Source organism: Adiantum capillus-veneris, chromosome 14 (assembly GCF_014529385.1).
Source record: "Adiantum capillus-veneris isolate H3 chromosome 14, ASM1452938v2, whole genome shotgun sequence".
NCBI classification, from domain to species: domain Eukaryota; kingdom Viridiplantae; phylum Streptophyta; class Polypodiopsida; order Polypodiales; family Pteridaceae; genus Adiantum; species Adiantum capillus-veneris.
The window spans coordinates 56,812,506-56,837,098 of NC_140944.1; the positions used below are offsets into that span (position 1 = coordinate 56,812,506).

At 43.8% G+C, this 24,593-nt stretch overlaps 1 protein-coding gene across 1 annotated transcript in view; it reads left to right on the forward strand.

Annotated features, from left to right (window-relative positions):
* LOC147442422 (uncharacterized) overlaps positions 1 to 24,593 on the forward strand; it is a 62,285-nt gene continuing 37,692 nt past the window's right edge. Inside the window, exons 1-2 of the mRNA XM_086528593.1 lie at positions 1 to 154; positions 1,489 to 1,731. Coding sequence (XP_086384719.1) covers positions 1,494 to 1,731 — 238 coding nt within the window. The 5' untranslated portion in view covers positions 1 to 154; positions 1,489 to 1,493. The remainder of the gene's footprint in view (positions 155 to 1,488; positions 1,732 to 24,593) is intronic.

Genomic DNA, 24,593 nt, shown 5'->3' on the forward strand with positions numbered 1-24,593 from the left:
GTTAGGGACATAGCTTATCTGATCGTCTGCTAGCATATAAGTAGCACAGTCAGTTCACTCTGATAAACTTGGAGACACATTGTGAAGGGGCGTTCTACGCCGTAATCTGTGTGAGTTTATCGCGCGTTCGTCAGGCCCCGAACGCCATCGCCAGGTTTGTGCACCTCTTATCCACGGTAGTTGTCATTCTGCAGGCACTTACAGTGCATGGTACCTACAAGAACAGAAACTGTGTTTATCTTTTTGAAGCGGGGCGCCATTGTTAAGGTGCCGGTGCTCTCAGCCATTAAAAAAGTTGCAGAGAATTGAGGTCCTTATACAAGCTCCCCCCACACAGAGTGTGGCTTTCATTCAGTGTGTTGTAGTTCCTGATTGCTCTCTTGGTCACTTTGCTTATATGGGAGCTCCATCTTCAAGATTTTGTCAAAGTCACGGCAACTTTGGGGCGGGAACTTAACAGTTGGGCAGTGTCGTATGGATGCTGTCTAGTGAACTTCCACTGAAGAACTGAGAATCTCTTCACGTGTTTGCAAGAACACAAGGTCCCTGTGAATAAGTAACATTCATAGACAGTGTTCTTCACAGTAACATGCTGAACTTGCTGATAGTAAAGAACCTGTGGTACTTGCTGCTTTTCCTTGGAGGCGTTCATCCGAAGTGCTACTATCAATAACTTATGCGTGTGTGAAGGACCTTGTGTCCATGTTATTATGTATCGACATAACATACTCTAGCCATCTTGTAGGCTGGTGGAAATTGTTTTGTAATGATCTGTGTGTTAACTGTTCAGAGAAATGTGAGAAGTAAAATGCTCAATGGTTGTTCATATTTGGCTACACCTGCTGGTCACCTTTACTAGTGCAGATTAGCACTAATTTGGTTGCCAGGGCCATTCTCACTCACCACGTCTTGCCTATAGTGGAACTTGTGTAGTACTTTTCATTTTACATACTAAAACAAGAAAAGTATTTCCAACATGTACAAACTTAACAAGTACGGTTATGATTGATTTTTGACTAGCTGATGTTTTCTACATCACTGAAAGGATTCGACAGGCTTGCCAATAAAATTTGTTAAAGTTTCTTACTTGTTCATAATAAGGATTTTGACTTCTTATAATATTACTTAGTATACTTCAAACCTAATTGGCTTCCGGGGAGAATATCAAGAGCTGGAAACATGCCTAAGAGTCAAGACTTAAGTAAGCAAGTTTGTTTGTAAATTTAGACATTGCCTTTGGCGTATGGGTTGGTTTGACCTATAGCAAATTTCCTTTGAGCTGGATAGGCTTGTATTTTGTTATCAGTTTGGTCATGCAAGTCTAATTTCTGAGATACGTGTGCACTTGCAACTTTGTACATGAAATTATGGGTTTTTTTTGATAAGTGTCATAATCTCACTTTATTTTCGGAACATGCACTGTGTGATAACACGTGCTTGATCTTGTCCATGTGGTTTTACAAGTTCGAATTATCTTTTGCCTTTTAGGTCCAATGGAAAAGAATAGCTGCTCATCCTCCAAAATCTCAATCTGGTGGGACATTGAGAATTGTCACGTACCAAGGAATGTGGATCCGCATTACATAGCCCAGAATTTGAGATCGGCCCTCCTCCATGCAAATATGAATGGCCCCATAACTATAGATGTGTTTGGTGATACAAGAAACTTGGAGCATAAAATTTTGGATGCGCTCTCTAGTACAGGCATATCTATCAATCATGTTCCAAGTGGTATGTATTCTGACCTCAATTCTTGGTCTCATCATTGAAAGTAAAGATGGAAGTTCATGTTATTGCTGTGACAACTACATGTCTGAGTTTATGAATTCTCTTGGCAGCATGTGTTAGAGATGCTTGTTTCAGGATGGTTGAGCCACTGATTTGATTTTTCATGAGCAATAAACGTATTTGTTTTGCATGTGCAGGGTTAAGTAGTTTGGACTTAGGTATCAGTACTAGAAATATGTCAGGGCTGCCTATGTAGGATTTTTCTTGAATGTTTTAAGATGCTACTCTGATTAAGGCCATGAATTAAGGTGGGGCCATTTAGCTACATAGTACTGATTGTCGTCTTGTGTCCAATTTTATGGTTTTAGTTGGTGGGCTAGGAGTTCGTTACCCTTCAGCAAAGTAGGTGGAGCATCTACTTGTGTGTACTTGAGTCCTTGTAAGTGGACCAATGGTGCTATCCAATGCTGACTTGTTGGTAATCGTTTTTAGGGCCACCTTATACAATGAAGAAGCTTTTTACCTGAACTTTTGATGGGTAGTCCGACTATGTGTTTGCTTCACGCATGGAGGTAGTCTCAATTGGCTGCTCAAAACAAATCTAATATGGCACTCTTCAGATCAAAAGTCTAGTGAGTGCCTAGTAACATACATGAGTACTACCAATTCCTTAAGGCTTAGACTTAATTTGCTTGGTATAATGTTTGACCCATTATTCTAACCATGAAGCTCAAGATTTTGCAATTGTATTCAATGTAGATATGTGCTCATTTATTTAAATTTTCTTTTTGTTGAAAACACTTGTGTGACAATAGGTTGCCCACGTATCGTCTTTGGTCATCTTCAGATAGTTAGCCGTGATGACATCCTCTTCATACAACTTCATCAACAATGCCGCAGTGAAGAGTTTTTGGAACTTTACTATTGTCTTTGGTGCTCTCTTGTGCAAAAGTAGGGTTGACCACCATGTCTATGCAATACTTACAGACAGGACATTGCCTTTCCTCCCTTTGAGGCTTTGAAGAAATGTCTCCCAGAAAAAGCGATGACTGAAAAGTGTCAAACTTTATTGCTTCACCCCCATACTTGAACTCTCTAGTCTTCTTTTTCTTTTTCTCATTGTTTGAACCCTCAAAAGAGGATGAGGTCTCCTCCTTTGAATTGCTAGATTGCTTTCTATGCTTTCTAGACTTTCTTAGATCTGCTTTTCTTGGTCTTTCTTCGCTTCTTTCACTTTTTCTCATCCTCAGTGGAACTAGAGGAAGAGGAACTATCAAAATACTCTAAAGACGAAGAAGAACTTGGGTCATCCGCGAAACGAACATGCTTCTTGGATCTACTAGCTACCTCAAAAGTTGATTTTTGGCCCAGATAACCGGTGTAATCCTTTGTTTAGCTTTTCTTCCGACAATGCTTTGTGCTTTTCATTAAGTGATTTATCTTCTGTTCAAGAGCTTCGTCAAATTCTTGTGAGTACAATTTTTGCTTTTTTGCACCCGACTTTACTTTTGTCGTCATGGCCGTCCTAAGAAGTGAGCTGACGGCTTCTTGCCATTTAGAGTGAACCTCGTCAAGTGGATGATTCTTCAGGTAATTCACATATTTCGGGTCATTGGAGTATTTGATCATTCCTTTTGGCTACTTCGTCTTGCCGAGAACCCATGGTCTCCCGAAACCTTGGACGCAGACTTGCTCCCGATGGAATCTCCGTTAATTTCCTCTGTTTCCCTGTTGGGATTTGAGTGCTCTTCATTTTTCGGCAAACGCATGGTCGAAAGGGTGTCGTCTATGATTCTCTTTGTTGTGCACTAGTTTGATGTTTTTGGCAATTCACAGGTGTTCTAGAGCTGAAGAGGATCATACCTTTCACAGCTGTGTGTCCTCCAAATCATGAAGATGATTTCTACATTGCTATGACGGTTGGTACTATAGCTATTGGAGCTGTGGGGCATATTGTGCATGTCGTCTCCAATCGGCAAAAGAACCACTCCAGCTGTCTTGTTCTCTCGCGTTGCAATGGCCCCAGCCGCACCCAAGACCACTCGGGCGTGTCGATCTCTGTTTTGTGTTTTTGAAGAGTGACAGTTAACTAATAAAAGAAGGACTTGTCGAGCCTTTCCTCGTTCCTCTTTTCCACTGATTGAGAGTGGACCTTGCACATGGGAAAAAGCACCCTTGGCGTGAGAGCAAGGCGGCCAAGGGGTGCTCCCGCACGAAGGAGTTGAGCGTTGGTAAGAGAAAAGCCTTCATAAACGCAGATTGCAAGCAATACCAAGTACCAGGAATTCCGAGAACCCAAGTACCCCGAGTACCCAAGTATCCCAAGAACCCAAGAACCCCGAATGTAATAGGCTTGGACACTCCAAGCCGAAGATCTAGTGCAACACACGCGAGAAAAGTGGTAGAATTGATCAAAATTGAGAGAGAGACGACACGGCACGGTGAAGCTTTGCGCCTAGAGAGACTGGCCCCAGAGACTGGCGACGTTTGGCGCCCCTTCTCGGTATTTCTTTATTATTACGCTTCACAAAATACAATGTTCGAGGGTCCTCTTCTCTCAGCAGTGCTCTTAAGCCAATCTACCTGAGAATGGGGCCTTGGCAATTAATTTGTAGGCCCCTGGCCTTCAAAAGCACTTTACATAAAAAAGTGTCAAGTCTAAAAGCATCCTGTCCCAAAAGCTAGCGTCTAACACCCCTAGCGCAAATTGCGAAATTCCGTACGGTTGCCACGTCAGCAATCAACGCAATACGTGGGCGTCCATGCAAATGCCACATCATCAGTCCTCCATGCAATTTTTGGGTGTGTATGGTCTTGGTTTATTTTAATGCTTGTGTCACTAATGCCCCATGGGATAGGGTCCCATAAGTTGATGGAAATTGGCCTTTAAAAATAGGCCCCTCGATAAGACTTGTAAGTTGGTAAAACTTCTTGTGCCTCTCACTGGGGCTTTGACCCCTCTTTGTTTGGAGTCTGTCCTTTAGGTCCTGCCACGTCATCACTTTGTGACATATCCCCTTCTTGAAAGAATTGTAATTGCCCTCGATTACGCCTACAAAATAGACATAGGATAGAAACTAATTTAGCAGACACTGACTCTTAAGTACCGACGCACTAGACCATATTTACCCGCAGTTGCATGAAGATGATAGTCACTAAACATTGACATCATATTTGCATCACTATCCCCGTCGAGATCTTAGATGAGAATCATGATCATTGTAACTTATTTATCAATCACATCTAGATCGTGTTGATCTTTATGGATGTCTTGATTGACTAAATCTTGTTACTATCATATCCACATCACCCCTTAGGTGAACAAGAAATGGTGCATTCATTTCGTCTTTCAAAACACGAGAGAGCACATGTAACATATTTATTTTAGGAATTCCCATTTCAAAGTACTTCTTTACATAAAGTCATTCAATAGAATATTGTCAGCCCGTCAATATCCCTGAAATCTCAAAAGAAATGAGTGACTTTATTCCATGGAGGTAACCGGTGACAAAGGAACGGAGTAACTCCCCTCTCGTGCAGTCCGCACTGCACTAGATTCAACCTGCTGATTCACCGGTAACTCTTGGAATGGTTCTAGACTAAAAGCTTCAAGGAAAAGCTCTAAAGTCTGAGGAGTATCTGCTAGGTCCTCCTCCTCCATCCATTTTACATCCAAAGCCAGGTAGTTCTTGAACTTGACTAAATATCGATGTGTTAGCTTACCTTTCACTTTCCTTTCCTTGTGAGCAAGGATTTGTTCTGGAATGAGAATCTCCTCTGTCGTTCTGCTTCGGGCTGCTCCCCTGGCTCCTTGTCCACTGGCACTTAACCTTTGAAAGGTCTCAATAGACTCACATGAAATACATTGTGAATCTCCCAAGTTTTTGACAACTTTAGTCTGAAGAATACATCATTGATCTTTTCTTGAATCTAGAAAGGGCCGTGTACATACTCACTTTGGAAAAAGCCGCTTCTTACCCTTCCGTTTCTGTAGGCGTGCCTTCTCAAACCGTAAAAGCACTCGATCATTCTCCTTCAGTTGCCAATCACGTCGATGCTTGTCTGTTGCCTTCTTATGCCGTGCCTGAGACTTCTCGAGAGCCTCACGCACCTTAGCAAAAGCAGTGTCGAGGTCTTATCTTTGGTGCTTAAAATAGGTAGAACCTTCTTAACACCCTCGATAATCTCAAATTGTCACAAACTGCTGATGTGTCAAGCCATTGAAAAACGAAGCCAACCTGCACATCCCGGTCGAGGGGCCTAAACCCTAAGAAGCAGCAGCAAAAGAAGAAGAAGAAGAAGAAGAAGCAAAAGAAGTTCCCACCAACTTGACTCCGTCCGATAGGGCCCAAGTGACCTAAAGAGGTTAAATAAAGTAGGACTAGCGCACACACACACGCTTTTTTCGTATCAGCTGATGACATTTAGCATTACGATTTTCGCAATTTGCACTGATTTGTTGAAGTGGCAGATTTTCGCGAATTGCGTTGACAGTTGCCATGTGGCAGCTTGTACGGATTTTCGCGCTTTGCGGGTTGGTAGCTTTTGGACAGCAGATGCTTTTAGAACTTTAAGCTTTTCATGTTATTGCTTTTGAATGGCCAAGGGCCTTCAAATATGAATTGTGGGCTCACTCTAGCATTTAACTGCGGGCAGATGCAGAGCAAGAGCTAGGTTCAAGCAATATAAAGAAATACTGAAAGGGGAACCACGGTTTGGGGCTAGTACTCTCCGGGTGGAATTCCGCCACCCCGTGTCGTGTGTGCTCTCTCTCTCTCTCTCTCTCTCTCTCTCGCTCTTTCTCTCTTTTTCAATTTAGTTGTTATTGAAGTGCTAAACGTTTGTTCAATCTGTTGTTTTCCGTTGCTCGTCTCGTGACAGTTGTCACAAAGTAATGATGTGGTATGACCACTCGGGCAGTACTGTTGACGTGGCAGGCAGTATAGATGCTGATGTGGCACATTGTGCGGATTTTCGGATTTTGCGTTGACAGACTGTACGGAATTTTCGTAATTTGTGCTGACTGCTTTTGGTAGGTTTTGGGATCAATTGCTTTTGGGATTCATTGCTGTAGGAACCAATGGCTTTTGAGTTTAACTGCTTTTGGGGCTCTGCTTTTGGCATCCCTTGTAAGAATAAACAGACCCTCAGAGGCCTTACTTCTTAGAGCATTTGGACGGAGAGTCTGAGAGCAAAGGACCTCTACGGGAGTTGTATTGGCACCAAGACAGGTTCAAAACAAATAAAAGCAATCTCAACATCAGCCAAGCTCGAAAAGTCGACTTACTTTCCATCCTGAAACCTGCACCAAAAATTAGGGTTCCTTCCATAAGGTCGTAGCCGACCACAACATTGTCCATCAGCTCTTGGACAGGCAGTGCTCCTCTGATGTCACAAAACTACGGAAGCGTAAATTGACTTTTAATTGTACTTCAAATACTCAAGAGAATTAGAGAGAGAGAGAGAGAGAGAGAGAGAGAGAGAGAGAGAGAGAGAGAGAGAGAGAGAGAGAGAGAGAGAGAGAGCACTTCATTGGGGACCAAGAGATGGGCTGGTCCCCCCCCCATAAAGAGATTGTCTTTATTACTAAGGGAGAATCTTTACAAGCACAAGAACGGGGCAATAGCCCGTCCTCTATTCTTTCTCTTCTGCTTTTGACTGAGAGAGTGCGAAAGCTACTCTCTGAATACTGAGAGGATTTTCCCTCTGCTATGAGATTTTGGGAAGGTCTCGAAAACGAGTCTATCTTCCACAAAACTCAACGGAAGCTCTTGAAAATGAGAGTCTACCTTCCGCTAACTGAGTCCCTTTATGCATAATCATTCCTGCAACAAAAACAAGGGAGAAACACGCAAAATGCACGCACACATGCTTGCTGTAATTTTTTGCACATAACCTGAAAATGTTACCGGAGCACCTTCCAAAGCCGAAATAGGGACCTTTTCCGCGATGGAATTGCACGAAACTTTGTGTATGCGTAGTGTAGGTAGAGAAGAACTAGATTCTATATGTATTTTGCTGAAATTCACCCTAAAGGAGGTGATTAAGGGCTGAAAACAGAGAATTTACAGCCACCAGACTCTACGAAGAGAGTGCCTGCTGCAACTTCTCGCGATGAAACTTCACCAAAAGCTGGCTATGGCTATGAGAACCCTTGTTCTAAACAATGGGAGCAGGAGGTCACCACATATGTCGCAAGGGGTTGCTCTCAAGCTTCTATGGAGGGCTCCAATGCGTAGAGCATACTCACAATAGGGGGGGTAGGAGCACTGCCAACACTGAAAATGGGGGAGGGGGGGCTCCTAAATAGCCATCAGGGAGAGGGGGCGCTAGGAAGAGAGAGAGGGTGAGAGTGAGAGTGAGAGAGTTACTTTGCATTGGTAAGTGTGCCAAGTGGCACACTTACTTAATAACTTTAAAACCCTTCAACTTTCACTTTTAAAAGTTCACAAACTATTAATGAAATGTGCAAATTGAACCACAACTACACACATAGATGCCAATGAAACTGTTACCTGCTCCACAGCGCAATGCCGTACCAGCACTGCTCTGGCATTACCTGTTCGCACTCGTCCGATCATTTGGTTCGGCATAAACAATTTAAAAATACTTTAATTAACTTATCCTAAGGCCGTAAAATAATTCAGGCCTTAGGGTTATTATTCTGAGGACCCCATCTCATTCCTGTGCTTGCACTAGCGCGCGTAATTTTCTGAGCTTGAAATCTGAGGCTACTATCTACCCCTTTATTGAAGACCCGATTTCCCAATCATTAGGGCTTCAAGGTATTTTCTGCTAGGGTCTCCCTGAGGTGCACTGGCCCAAACTTGGGCGCACCTGAGGCCCCAGAACTGCTAAATCTATTCTCATGTGTACACAACTAATTAGATAATTCTTTTCTCGTAAATATATTAATTATTTACAAAGTCTGACATAGTTACATCCCTCTTGGTTCTAAACAGTTGACCTCAACTGCAGAGCGTCAACATAACTGTGCAAGATGTTTGGATAGTCCTTAAGATCAGACTCAGTCATCCCCTTTGCATCTAAAGGGGTGTAATTTTTGAACTTGACTAAATACTTTCGATGTAGGCTTCCCGACTTTAGTTGTCTCTCTGAGTGGTGTATTATCTGTTTAGGTTGAAGGATTTCCTTAGTCTCTTCGACTTCTGGAGGAGCTTCTTGTACTGGCGCCACTGGAGGAGGTCCAACATATGGTTGGAGGAGACTGACATGAAAAGCATTATGGATGCGCCTGTGGGAGGGCAAATCCAATCTGAAAGTCACATCATTGATTTTATCGGTAATTTTGAAAGGGCCGTAAAATCGACGGGAAAGTTTGACAACTTTCCCTTTTCCGACCTGCTTTTTCAATCTAGCTTTCTCAAACCGAAGCAAGACATATTGTCCTTTTTCAAGATTGAGATTCCTTCTGTGCTTGTCTGCTTTTCTCTTTTGTTGCTCTTGAGTACGAAGAATCGCTTGCTTTACTTGTTGATGGACAGTATCAATATTGCGCACAAATTCATCTGCGGCGAAGATGTTCTCTTTGGTAACCATAATAAGAAGTAAGAGTGGCTTCCCATAAATAATTTCGAAAGGAGCTTTACCAGTTGAGGAATGTATGGTATTATTATACGCAAACTCAACTATTGGTAAATATTGTTCCCATTCGGATTGTCGTTCCGAAACATAGCACTTGAGGAGATCTAAAACAGTGGCATTAGCGATTTTGCTTTGACCATCTGTTTGAGGATGATAAGCTGATGAAAAATCAAGCTTAGTTTCCAAGTTTTCGAACAATGCCTGCCAAAATAGACTAGTCATGCGGAGATCTCTATCGCTGACAATAGTCTTTGGCAATCCATGGTGTTTAAAAATCTGAGCTAGAAATATTCTAGCCATGTGATCAGCTTTGATCGTCTTCTTTATTGGAAGGAAATGTGCTTGCTTATTGAATCTGTCTACTATAGTCCAGATTGCATCATTTCCATTCTTGGATCTAGGAAGATCCGTAATAAAATCCATGGCAATACTTTCCCATGGCGTGTTAGGCACAGGGAGTGGCTGAAGCTTGCCATAAACTTTATGTCTGTCATATTTTACTTTCTGGCAGATTAAACACTCACGTACATGTTTTTCAATGTCCGCACGGAGTGTTGGCCAAAAGAAATACCTTTCGAGGGCACTAGTAGTATCAGCAATTCCCTGATGCTTGGCATAAGGAGAATTATGTGCTTCGTCCATCACCTTTTGGTGTAAGGCTGAGCTATGCATATTGCTTGTTGACGATAGAGCGTATTATCCCTAATGGAATAAGGTGGCCTTGAGTGACCAGCTTGAAGATTTGCCCAAATTGTAGCGAAGTCTGGATCTTGAGGATACATCTCGCTGAGAGATTCTAGTTCCTCATGATAAATTGTTGTTAGTGCATTGATCTTTGGACGTTTGGAGAGAGCATCTGTAATTGCATTCTTTGTTCGGGAAGTGTGTAAAATCTGAAAATGGAACATTGAAAGAAAGTTGGCCCGTCTCATCTGCTTTTCTGATAACTTTCTCTGTGTGAGAAAATAGCGAAGACTTTGATGATCTGTCTTGATAATAAAATCAGCTCCTAACAGATAGTGTTTCCAAATGAAAAGAGCATGAATTACCGCCATTAGCTCTTTCTCGTATATGGAGACATGCAACTCTGCATCTTTAAGGCGCCGACTTTCGTAGGCTATGGCGTGACCCTCTTGGTTCAAAACTGCTCCTACACCATCTCCAGATGCATCGTAGTATACCCCAAAAGGTTTGCGAAGATCAGGGACGGTGAGAACAGGTCCGTGACTGAGTGGATACTTAAGCTTTTCAAAAGCTTGTTTTTGTCCAGACCCCCAGTGGAATGGAATCCGCTTCTTTGTCAGGTCATGAAGGGGACGTGCGATAGAGGCAAAGGCTCGAATGAAACGTCGATAATAAGAACAGAGGCTAAGGAAACTTCGTACATCATGTACTGTGGTTGGCGTAGGCCATTCTACAACTGCTTGAATCTTATCAGGGTCCATTCTCACCTGGTTTTGAGATACTATATGGCCCAAATAGTGGATTTCTTTTAAAAAGAACTCACTCTTCTTAGCATTCACAAATGATTTGTGTTTGCGTAATTCTTCAAACACTAATGCGAGATGCTTGTAGTGTTCGTCTTCCGTCTCTGAGAAGATTAAGACGTCATCAAAGAAAATGCTTGTAAAGCTTCTGTATGAGTGGAAGATTCTATCCATCATTCTGTTGAATGTAACTGGTGCATTAGTGAGTCCAAAGGCATCACTGGAAATTCATACAACCCGAAGGTTGTTCTAAATGAAGTCTTATGCACATCCTGAGGAGCTATGCGGATTTGATGATAACCGCTCTTCAAGTCCATACGACTAAAGATACTTGCCCCTTGTAACTTGTCAAGAATGTCGTCAATCAGAGGGATTGGAAGTCGATTCTTGATTGTGATCTTGTTTAAAGATCTATAGTCTATGCACATGCGGAATGTGCCATCCTTTTTCTGTGCTAAGACAGGTGAACAATATGGAGAAGTACTAGGCCTTATTAAGCCCTTCTCCAAAAGTTCGTTAACCTGCTTGAGAATTTCCTCTTGCTGCATTAGACTAACTCGATAAGGGGGCTGATTTGGAGGAGAACTTCTTGGGATCAAATCAATTGTATGATCCTCAGGTCGCGAAGGTGGGAGTTCATTTGGAAGTTCATTTGCAAAACAATCTTTATAACTTTCTAATAACTTAAGTCTTTTTTGCTCTGAAGAGGAAGAAAGTTATGAAACAGACACATCTCTCTCTCTTGCAAAAATCAAGTACGCTGAAACACACTTTTTCATTACTTTCTTGATTGCAATGTGATTGGCGATAGGGATACGCCAATCACCTGCATCTGCAAGTACAAGATACTCCTTTCCTTTATGATCAAAGGATAAGGTTTTCTGAACATAGTCAAGAATGGGATGCATCTTGTAGTGCCCAGGCATTCCCAAGATAACGTCGCATCCTTCAAGTGAAGCTAGTAAGAAAGACTCTTGATCTTTGTAGTTGTCGACCTTTAGATTCAGCTTCCCTATGATTGGAGTAGAGTTAGAGTTCTACCCTTTGAAAGCAGATTGTGCTTGAATAGAAACTCCAAAACGATTGGGCTGTAAGTTCAGGTCATCAGCTAGCTTTGTAGAGATGAAGTTGTCTGTACTGCCAGGGTCAAACAGAATAAGAGCCCGTTGGTTGTTGATGCTACCCCATGCTTTGAGAAGAGCTCTTTCTTTTCCATCCTTGGTTGTATTTCCCTGTACATCTGGGACTGCATTGGAAGAGGGTGGTTGCGGAGGTTTGGTAGGACAGTCACCCTATCATGTGACCAACTTGTCCACACTTGAAGCATCTTCCTTCACTAATGTAGGTTCGCAACTCAGCAGGAGAGAGACATCTCCCTTTCTTGGGCTGATTTGGCTTTGCTTCTGCTTCGAAGGCGGTTCTTTTCTTCTTTTGAGAAGAAGAAGTAGATGTAGGCTGCTCATGGAGAGCCTTCTGCTTGGCATGGTAAGTGCTTTGCTCCATCTTCTTGGGAGTACCCTTGTCATGTATTCCATCAACTATGCGAGCTGATTCCATAAGTATCTCCAAGTTACCCCGAGTATCTCCAAGTTACCCCGAGGGTAAAGCTTCATAGCCTTTTGCAAGGCTTCGTGCAATCCTGCTTCAAACTTGCGCATCTTTTCCGAATCGTCAATCTTCTTGAACGGAGTGACTTTCAAGAGAACGTCCCAAAACCTATCCACATAGCGTGGAACAGTTTCGTTCTCCGACTGTGAAAGTCGATCCCATTCTTTCTTTACCTCTTCCTGATAGTCTGGAGGAAGGAACTGTGCGTAGAACTCCTTCTTGAAAGCAGTCTAATCTTGGTGTTTGCGATCTTCCAGGATAAGGGTTAACCACCAACTGTTGGCGGTGCCTTTCAGGTACATACTGACATGGCGAAGCTTGGATCTTTCTTTAAAATTCCCTTCAGCAAATGCAACTTCGAATTGGTGGATGAAAGCCAAAGCTTTGTCATTATCACGCCATCCATTGTAGGTGTCGAATTTCACATCTTTGTCTCCCGACTTGAATGTTTTCTGCCTGTGGTGCTTCTTCTTATGGTGCTCCTTCTTCCTATCTTAGACTCCTCGTGGACAGGAATCCTTTCCCTTGAATGCACTTCTTGCCGCGACGGATCGTCAAGAAACATGTCTTCCGGAGCAACTATGTCATCCAGATCCTTCATGAAAGAGAATTGAGGGGAATCAGGGGGATCCTGCTCTTGAACCTTTGGATTAAACCGCACATGACGTTCTGGAGGTTTCCTCTTCCTCTCGTGCATGCGGGAGGTTCCAATCAAAGGATCTTTCCTTGGTTCTGGCGCCTTTGGGTTCTGCGGGATTTCTCCCGACCCCATCGACATTTTCTCCTTCCCTTTCTCAAGAGTATGGAGAATCTTTTGGACTTCTGGATGGAAGAGAGCTTTTTGCAACTCTTCCACCTGCTGTTGAAGGAGAGAGAACTCTATCTCGCGTCCTCCCATTTCTGCAGTCTGCCAAGAGTCGTCAATCCCTTAAGGAAGAGAGAGATGACCTTGCTCTAATACCACTGTCACAAAAATACGGAAGCGTAAACTGACTTTTAATTGTACTTCAAATACGAGAGAGAGAGAGAGAGAGAGAGAGAGAGAGAGAGAGAGAGAGAGAGAGAGAGAGAGCACTTCATTGGGGACTAGAAGATGGGCTGGTCCCCCCCTCGTAAAGAGATTATCTTTATTACTAAGGGAGAATCTTTACAAGCACAAGAACGGGGCAATAGCCCGTCCTCTATTCTTTCTCTTTTGCTTCTAACTGAGAGAGTGCGAAAGCTACTCTCTGAATACTGAGAGGATTTTCCCTCTGCTATGAGATTTTGGGAAGGTCTCGAAAACGAGAGTGAGTCTTCCACAAAACTCAACGGAAGCTCTCGAAAATGAGAGTCTACCTTCCGCTAACTGAGTCCCTTTATGCATAATCATTCCTGCAACAAAAACAAGGGAGAAACACGCAAAATGCACGCACATATGCTTGCTGTAATTTTTTGCACATAACCTGAAAATGTTATCGGAGCACCTTCCAAAGCCGAAATAGAGACCTTTTCCGCGATGGAATTGCACGAAACTTTGTGTATACGTAGTGTAGGTAGAGAAGAACTAGATTCTATATGTATTTTGCTGAAATTCACCCTAAAGGAGGTGATTAAGGGCTGAAAACAAAGAATTTACAGCCACCAGACTCTACGAAGAGAGTGCCTGCTGTAACTTCTCGCGATGAAACTTCACCAAATGCTGGCTATGGCTATGAGAACCCTTGGTCTAAACAGTGGGAGCACGAGGTCACCACATATGTCGCAAGGGGTTGCTCTCAAGCTTCTATGGAGGGCTCCAATGCGTAGAGCATACTCACAATAGGGGGGGTAGGAGCACTGCCAACACTGAAAATGGGGGAGGGGGGGCTCCTAAATAGCTATCAGGGAGAGGGGGCGCTAGGAAGAGAGAGAGGGTGAGAGAGAGTGAGAGTGAGAGAGAGTTACTTTGCATTGGTAAGTGTGCCAAGTGACACTTACTTAATAACTTAAAAACCCTTCAACTTTCACTTTTAAAAGTTTACAAACTATTAATGAAATGTGCAAATTGAACCACAACTGCACACATAGATGCAATCCAATGAAACTGTTACCTGCTCCCCAGCGCAATGCCGTACCAGCACTGCTCTGGCATTACCTGTTCGCACTCGTCCGGTCATTTGGTCCGGCATAAACAATTTAAAAATACTTTAATTAACTTATTCTAAGGCCGTAAAATAATTCAGGCCTTAGGGTTATTATTCTAAGGACCCCATCTCATTTCTGTGCTTGCACTAGCGCGTGTAATTCTCTGAGCCTGAAATCTGAGGCTACTATCTACCCCTTTATTGAAGACCCGATTTCCCAATCACTAGGGCTTCAGGGTATTTTCTGCTAGGGTCTCCCTGAGGTGCACTGGCCCAAACATGGGCGCACTTGAGGCCCCAGAATTGCTAAATCTATTCTAATGTGTACACAACTAATTAGATAATTCTTTTCTCGTAAATACATTAATTATTTACAAAGTCTGACATAGTTACATCTGGTGGCGATGGTAGTCCCAAGACATAGCAATCACATTGTCTCCAAGGTTATCAACAAGAGACACCTGTGGAGAGACGTTTAAAGTCTGCAAGTTGTAATCTGCTAGGGTTTCCATGGCAAGCAATTCAGGACAACCCACTTTGCTAGAAGTTGCTAGAAACCATATCGCTTCGGGCAAAAATTTTCTTGAAAGCTTGCCATGTCCTTGGAGTGTACTGCTTGGTAGCTATAAACATCCACCACTGCATGGCACTTCCTCTAAGAAAAACAACGGTTTTAAAAAAAAAAATCCTTGATTCTTCTCTTGTAAGTGATCTTTATGGCTTATGCCCTGTAAGACATGAGCGATGAAGATGAGAGCGCGCCCGATGCTCTGATACCATTGTCACAAGACAGGCACCTGGCAACACAAAAGAATTGACCGAACGGACTTTTAGCACTTCAATAACAACTTAACTCAAAGTGAGATCACACACGAACAGTGTTGGAATTCCACCCTAGAGAGTACTGGCTCCAAACCTTGGCGTCCCTTTTGGTATTTCTTTATATTACTTGAACTCAGTTCAATGCTGGTACTCGCGCTCTGCACCTTCTCACCGAAGCATGTCAGAGAATGAGCCCTTTGCACATTTATAGGCCCTTGGCCTTCAAAAGCAGTTACATGAAAAGTAGTCAAACTTAAAAACATCTGGCCCAAAAGCTGGCGTTGAAAATCAGCCAGCATAAATCATGGAAATCCGTACAAGGTGCCACGTCAACAAGTCAGCGCAAAAATCGGAAATCCGTACAAGTTGCCACATTAGTAGTCAATGCGTTTTGCGGGATGTCCGTACAACTGCCACGTCATCATCTTCTACGCATGTGAGTTTTGCTTTATTTTCTCTCTTCATGTCACTTGGGCTCGATCGGACGAGGTCCCATAAGTTGGCGGGAATTCTTCTTTAAAAAAATAGGCCATTTGGCAAGACTTTGTAAGTCGGTAAAACTTCTCCTGTTGCTTCTTTTGCTTCTCTTAGGGTTTAGGCCCCTTGGCCGGGATCTGCAAGTTGGCTCCGTTCTTCAGTCGCTTGACGTCAGCAATTTGTGACAGCACCATCAGCCCTCAGCGTTTCAAGCATTGGCCCAGCGTTTCCACCATCAGGCTTCAGGTTTTCAGTACCAAGTATCAACGTTTTCAGCACCAAGCATCAACGGCCTCAGCCATTCCCGTTTATCAGCACCGTAGCAGATCAGCCTCTTCATCGCTAGAATTTCGAGCACCCTAGCGTTGGCAGATTTCAGTCCAGCAGATCAGGGTTTTCAGCAAAGTAGAATTCAGCCAGCATGCTTTAGTGTTTTCAACATCCAATCCTTAGCCTCACTGTACCCAGCATCTACATCAAGTACCATCAGTACCAAGCATCTCTAGCAAGTACCCATTAGCGTCTCAGCGTTTTAGTCATTGTAGTAGCATTGTGCAAATAAATAAAGCAAGTACTTGCTTTGGCAACATAGCAAGGGGGGACCCTTGAGTGAGGGTGGTTGGGATCCGACATGCGGTGTCGTCTTCTCTTCTCTCTCTCTCTCTCTCTCTCTCTCTCCCCTTCATTGTGTTCAGTTCAGTTTCTCTTTTCAAGTGAAGTAAAGTAACCTTGTGCTTGTGCGGAGTACTAGATTCGAGCTAAATGCTTACACTTCCGCTGTACCTCTGAGAGAGAGAGAGAGAGAGAGAGAGAGAGAGAGAGAGAGAGAGAGAGAGAGAGAGAGAGAGAGAGAGAGAGAGAGAGAGAGTGTTCCGCGTCTTGATGCATTGGTCCCAAAGTTTGTAAGGTGCAGCGGAAGTGAATGTTGCTATTGCTCAAAATGAGTGCTCCGAACTGTGCTCAAGGGTTCCTTTTACTTACGGAAGGGAGTGCCTTCCGTTCCTTTAGTGAGAGAGTGCAATGATCACAAACAAAGTGAATGCTACTGTGAATGAAGGTGCTGTGAGAGAGAGAGAGAGAGAGAGAGAGAGAGAGAGAGAGAGAGAGAGAGAGAGAGAGAGAGGGAGAAGAATACGATACCAGACGGTTCTCAAACCCTCCTCCAAGGGCCCCCCTCTGTATGGCGAGAGAGGTCTATGCTATAGATTGCACAAATCTGGTACAATGGTCTAGATGCAATGGACTTGCCAATGATGACGATGACGAGGATGGGCTGAAAATTGAAAACTCTAGGGCTGAAATTTTGACAGCGGGCTGAACTGTAAACGCTGGCTGACTTGATAGTATGGCGAGGATCTGTTGCGGGTAGGTGAGATCTGCGAGGCTAGGGGCTGAATCTGCTGTGGCTAAGTGCTGAAAACTAAAAACGCTGATGTACTTGGATGATCTGGCGGTACGAAACTGCAAACGCAGGCTTGATCTGCTGCAGGAAAAACACCAGAAAACATTAGAGATGATCTGCTACTACAGAAAACGCCAGGGAATCTTGTTGGTTGAAAAGGCTAAGGCCTTCTGCTGGTCTTGCTGAGGAGAGGACACTGCAGGTTGCCGGAACTTCTTCTGCCTCTTCTGCTAAAATTGAGCGCCCCATGTTTGCCTATAAAGCTTAGGAAAGCTGGGTCGAGCAGTTCCCCTACAACCCACGACCCCAGGAAACTGGTAAATTAATTAATAAAAATGCTAAAATGCCTGGAAAATGTATTGTCCCAAAACTGGCCGGGAATTGGACCTTCTGCTTGAACACTACATATGCTGGGTGGTACTGGGTGTGCAATCAGAGGATATGCAACTACTCTAAGTGCCTGGACATGAACGACCTGCTCACAGGCTCACAAAGGTGCCATAACACTTCCTAAGCTGACCCGAACCCTAGACTTGAGATAGCTTGTCCACATGCACATAGGGTTAGATGACAAAGTTTGCCGTCCCTTTTTGGTATTTCTTTATTATTATGCTTTCAAAGATATAATGTCCGAGGAGGGTCCTCCTCCTCTCGATGCTCCCATGATGATCTGAGAAGAAGTGAGGCCCTCGGCACCCTGTTCTACGGAGTTTTAGCGGGGAGATAGAGGAAGAAGACTAGAGTGAAAAGTAGTCTGAAATGTAAGATAGAGAAAGTGGTTAACTTGAGGTGATCACAATCGTATCATGCTTCGAGTACAAAAGATCGTTCTCGGTGCGGCTTGCCACGTCAGTAGCGCAAATCATGGAACAGCCGTACAGCCTGCCATGTCTTGTAGAAGGAGGTGCCGAGACACTATTGTGGCTCAAGCCATTTAAGTGGCTCAAACACAAACCTAGTGGGTGGGGGGTATGTCACAATGTGATGGCGTGGCACATAACCCGATCGAGATTGTGAAAGAGGAGTGATCATGGAAGGTGATGTGGACAGCCGTATGAGTACGTTGATGTGGCAATTGTAAATGGTGGCGCAACTCACGCCGATGATGTGATAGTTTTCAATGCAAAATTGGGGAGCTTGTGGGGGAATTTTTTTAAGCAGCTCCAGCTTTTTGTATCAATTGCTTTTTAGTGAAGGGCCTTAAATATGAGTGCATTGTTGCACATCTGTAGAGCAACTCCCCGATAGTTGTGAGTTAATATTAAAAGTACGGAAAGGGGTGCTTGAGAGAGAGAGAGAGAGAGAGAGAGAGAGAGAGAGAGAGAGAGAGAGAGAGAGAGAGAGAGAGAGAGAGAGAGATAGAACAAACGCTACATGTGGAAGAGGGGGCGATCAACCCCCCATGACTACCAGAGCATAAGACCCGTACAATGTCAGATCTGTAAATAATGGGTACCCCCCTGGCCCCATGTATATGTGTGCCCAAGGGAGTCCATGCTGGACAGGCGATCACCCCAAATCTGTGAGTGCGCGCGTGCGGAAGCGTGAGAGAGGAGAGGAGAGAGACAGAGAGAGACAAGAGACCACAAACGCTAGATGTAGGAAGAGGGGGCGATCATTCCCCCCCCCCCCCCATGACTACCACGTGTAGAAGACCCAATATACAATGACCAAATGATGGAAGTGGGTATCCCTATGGGCCCATAAAAAGGTGCCAAGGGGAGGTAGGGCAAGGCAAGATAAAATCCCCCACGACCCAACAAGAGTTTGGGGCCGACCGTCCAATCCTTCGGTGTCAACCAAAATAGAATTTGTGCCAACAACGCCACCAAACCGCAACTCGGTGTGGCTTTCAATGTGAATGAGCTGGGAGTGGCCTACTGCCCACGCCTACTGCCCACGTCGGGGTATAAGTTTGCTATGAGGTTACCGAGGGTGAGTGTAAGCAACTCTGAAGGTAGCAATCCAAATGATCAGGAGTGTAGAAGAGCGGCTGCACTACCATCCAAGCCAAGCTCCGGGTGACTCCGGATGTAGTCGCGAGATGCCGTATCTCGCGGGTAAACTCTCGAAGAGAGTCCAAAGCACTGAAGTCCCACTCCAGTCTGAAGATCCAAGCAATGAACCTGTCCAAGAAGAGATCCAAGATCCTCTCCCTAAGTCCATGTAGATGCTCCTGTGTAAGCAAGTGATATGACGTGTCGAGGTCAAGTGGTAAGTGTGTCACAAACTGGTGACGTGGCAGAGCCACCCAGACATACACACATGGTGACGTGGCAGGCAGTACGGACGCCCAGACAATGTGCCGACAGACTGACGTGGCGGTACGGATTTTCGCGATACGCGTTGACTGTGCTGACGTGGCAGCAGTGTACGGATTCTCGCTTTTTGCGCTGACAAAGTGTATGGATCTCCGCAAATTATGCTGGCAGCTTTTGGGGCAATTTTGCTTTTGAGTTAGAAGCTTCTTTGACTTGTGTTCTTACTACCGACGGTTCATTCGAAAGTTTGCAAAGGTAGCTTCCCCTTTGCACATATTGACTCAGGGAAGAGTCCCTTTCTCGTGGGGACCGTCAGAGGTGACTGCCTTTCAGACACTTAAAGAAAAACTGACTATTGGACCAGTGTTGACTTTGCCGGACTTGCAAAAGTCATTTGAAGTATATTGTGATGCTTGTGGTCGTAGTCTCGGAGCGGTCTTAATGCAAGAAGGCCGTGTGATTGCCTATGAAAGCCGATTGTTTTCAAGGCCAGAATTGACATGTCACAAATGGGTGACGTGGCCTGCACAGTATACACACACCCTCCCTCTCTTGGCAAGGACTCCCAGATTGTAGCAAAAATGATGACGTGACCTACTGCACGTACACAAACACCTTGGCTGGACTGAGGCAGCGTACAACAGAATTGGGCATCAGCGTGTGGAAATTGTTAGCCACGTGGCTTGCTGTACGGACGATAGATTTGTGTGGATTTTTGCTGCTTTTTGGCTACGCAATAAGGCTTGGAAACTCTACGCAAGTTATTGCTTTAGTTTACTCAAGTTAGAGAGAGAGAAAGAAACTCTTTGCTTTATTTTTAAGGGCAGTTTTTTAATGGACAGCTTTTGAAACTTTTGTTCTCTGCTTTTAGCATCCCTTTGTACTCTTCAAATATGCGGGTTGAAGTGCTAGAGGGGCTAGCGATGGATGTAGAAGACCACACGAGCAGAGAGAGAGAGTGCGAGCGTTGTTGCAGAGAGGGAGAAAGCGTACGATATCTTATTGTGTTTCTTGGGCACACAACTAAAAGCCCTATGTTTTATTATTATGTAAGGGTACAAACTTATGACCATTTAAATGGCCTTTGGGTGTGAAAACACCCAAGTATAATAGAATGAATAAATGAGTAAGAGAGGCTATAAGAGGGCCTTTAGACCCAACAACCTCCCACTTAAAGCCCCGATGTGGTACCTTTAAGTAACTCTCACTAAGTGTAAGCAATGATGATGTTGTGTCTTAGCAAGACACTTAGTGAGAACATCTGTAGGGTTATCCTGTGTCTTGACCTTTGTCAGTGTGACAAGGCCATCATCTAATACCTGTCGTATAAAATGGTACCGCACATCAATGTGTTTGGTACGAGCATGGAACATGGCATTCTTAGCCAGGCATACAACACTCTGACTATCACAACCAAGCACTGGAGCATATGCAAGAAGACCAAAGTCTCTGACCAACCTGCCAAGCCAAATAGCTTCCTTAGAAGCCTCTGTGGCTGAAATATATTCAAAAACCTTGAACACCATGAAATAGCACCTCCAGCAAGTGTGAATACATACCCACAGGTAGACAACTGATAGCAGACTCTTCTTAATGCCAGACACATACCTAATATCATGCAAAACAAGTTCTTGGCCATTTTTCAAAGCCAAGTGAATGGTGCCAGCGCCCTCAATGTCACATGCATAGTTATTACCCAAGTAAACTTTACCCAGGTTACCTGCAGTGTATGTGGCAAAAGACTCCAAAGGAGTTATATGAAATGAGGCACCACTGTCTACTATCCAAGACTGGGATAGCCCATCATGAGTTGAAAGCAAAGCGTCAATAAGATCTGGCTACGTGATATACATATCACTTGCCATAGCCACAACATCATCAAAGACACTCGAAGCTACGACAAGTGCTTCGTCCACTTCAACAATTTCCTCTATGACCACACTAGAGGCCACATTTGCCTTGTCAACATCCTTGGAAGAAGAGGAGGTGTCATCATCACCTTTAGCATCTTTTGCATCCTTCTTCTTCTTACCCTCCTGTGTTGCTTCTTCCTCTCAAGCTCTTGCTTGTAAAATCTGCAATCAGGCTTTTTATGCCCTTTGCGTACACATTGATAGCAAGTTATATCTTGAGATTGTCCCTTGCTCTTACTTCTACACTTGCCCCCTGTTAGCTACATTGTTCCTTTTCTCTGACCTGCCCCTTACATGATAAGCTGTGCCACTGCCTTCACCACTGGCTTTCCTCCTAATCTTCTCATTGAGAATGGAGCCTCTTACACCATCATAGGTTAAAGTAGCATTGTTTGACAATGTCACAACAAGCGCTTCCCAACTATCGGACAAAGTCATCAAAAGAAAGATAGCTTTCAACTTGTCATCAAATGGTTGTAGCCCTGAATCTTGAAGTTGACTCAAAACACCTGTAAACGCATTGAAATGCTCAGATGTAGGCTTTGCCTCATCCAATTCCATGTTTACAAGTTTCCGCATGAGATGAACTTGATTCACAGGAGTTTTATTCTCATACGTACTAGTCAACTTCTGCCAAATAGCATGTGCAGTGTCAAGACGCTTAATATCAGTAAGCACATCATCTGACACAGCCATTTTGATATAAGCAATAGCCTTTTTGTTCAGCTTTGCCCAATCTGCGTCTGACAAGTTTTCAGGTTTTGCTGCGAGCAATGCATCTTCGCAATCTTTAAGGAATAGAATGCCTTGCATTCTTTCCTTCCACAAATCAAAGCCAGTGCCATCAAATCTTTTGATTTCCATCAAAGACTTTGACTCACTGCTACTTGTAGATGCATTGGAAGCCGTTTCGATGCAAAATAGACACAAAATTCACTGCTGTAATTTTATAACAGCAAGCTGCAAGTTGCAATTTTAGCCTCTTACAGGTTGAGAGAACACTATAGAAGTGCAAGGAAACGTAACACTGGGTTACAAACACTTTATCCAAAGTGTACAGCAGTAAAAGAGAGAAATTTCAGTAGTAAATACTGAAATTTCAGCACACACATGAAGCATACATCCTGTGCATGAATGCTCCCACTTCAGCAGTAAAACCAAAGTGCATTTGCAACAACCTCAAACCTGCAACTGAGGTAAAACCTGCTGCAAAATGTATTTTCAGCAATACATAGACTCAATGGGAAGCATCCACAAGTAAATACATTTGTTTATTGTCACATAAACCTCCTGTATATGTGAGAGAGGTCTCAAACTCTGCTCAATTGTACCACAAATTGCAATACATGACACAAAATGTCCAGAATTGCATCACATTTGCAAAAGCCCCAAAAGTTACTGCACAATTTGCTGAAATTTCTAAAAAATCAGCAAAAGCCCTGAATTTCTCAACTCGAATCCCCGAGAATTTCTCCTGTACTTTCACCTGTAGGCGTAGACTTGAATAGTCTTGCACTAATGTGCAAAACCCCCAAGTTTAAAGTGACAATTTGCTGAAATTTACTGCAATTTCAGCAAATAGGGCAAAATCCCCAATTCTCCGGGTGGATTGGTGTTGCCCAAAGTGTCCCAAATGTACCTGTAACACTTGTGCTTGCTGTAATTAACAGAAAAAAACCTGTTTTTGAAGAAAAACAGCCTGAAATGACCTGTTTTCAACCTGTTTTCAGCATGTAAGCACTTGTGGGCTGAGGTATTGTCTTCCCTGAGTCCGGGGAGGAGAGAGAAAACACCTGCGCTTGCTGTTTTTAGAGATAGAAAACTGCGTAGGAGAGAGAAAATGAAGATTTCTCGCGAGGGAATGCGCGCGGGAGTAGGGAACTTGGCTCTGATACCAGTTGGAAGTGCTAGAGGGGCTAGCGATGGATGTAGAAGACCACACGAGCAGAGAGAGAGAGAGAGTGCGAGCGTGCAGAGAGAGGGAGACCACACGAGCACAGAGAGAGAGAGAGAGAGAGAGAGAGAGAGAGAGAGAGAGAGAGAGAGAGAGAGAGAGAGAGAGAGAGAGAGAGAGAGAGAGAGAGAGAGAGTGCAAGCGCTGTTGCAGAGAGAGGGAGAAAGCGTACGATATCTTATTGTGTTTCTTGGGCACACAACTAAAAGCGCTATGTTTTATTATTATGTAAGGGTACAAACTTATGACCAGTTAAATGGCCTTTGGGTGTGAACACACCCAAGTATAAAAGAATGAATAAATGAGTAAGAGAGGCTATAAGAGGGCCTTTAGACCCAACAACGTCCCACTTAAATGCCCGATGTGGTACCTTTAAGTAACTCTCACTAAGTGTAAGCAATGGTGGTGATGTGTCTTAGCAAGACACTTACTGAGAACATCTGCAGGGTTATCCTGTGTCTTGACCTTTGTCAGTGTGACAAGGCCATCATCTAATACCTGTCGTATAAAATGGTACCGCACATCAATGTGTTTGGTACGAGCATGGAACATGGCATTCTTAGCCAGGCATACAGCACTCTGACTATCACAACCAAGCATTGGAGCATATGCAAGAAGACCAAAGTCTCTGGCCAACCTGCCAAGCCAAATAGCTTCCTTAGAAGCCGCCGTGGCTGAAATATATTCAGCCTTTGTAGTGCTCAGTGCCATAATCTTCTGTAACCTTGAACACCATGAAATAGCACCTCCAGCAAGTGTGAATACATACCCACAGGTAGACAACTGATAGCAGACTCTTCTTAATGCCAGACACAAACCTAATATCATGCAAAACAAGTTCTTGGCCATTTTCCAAAGCCAAGTGAATGGTGCCAGCGCCCTCAATGTCACATGCATAGTTATTACCCAAGTAAACTTTACCCAGGTTACCTGCAGTGTATGTGGCAAAAGACTCCAAAGGAGTTACATGAAATGAGGCACCACTGTCTACTATCCAAGACTGGGATAGCCCATCATGAGTTGAAAGCAAAGCGTCAATAAGATCTGGCTTCGTGATATACATATCACTTGCCATAGCCACAACATCATCAAAGACACTCGAAGCTACGACAAATGCTTCGTCCACATCAACAATTTCCTCTATGACCACACTAGAGGCCACATTTGCCTTGTCAACATCCTTGGAAGAAGAGGAGGTGTCATCATCACCTTTAGCATCTTTTGCATCCTT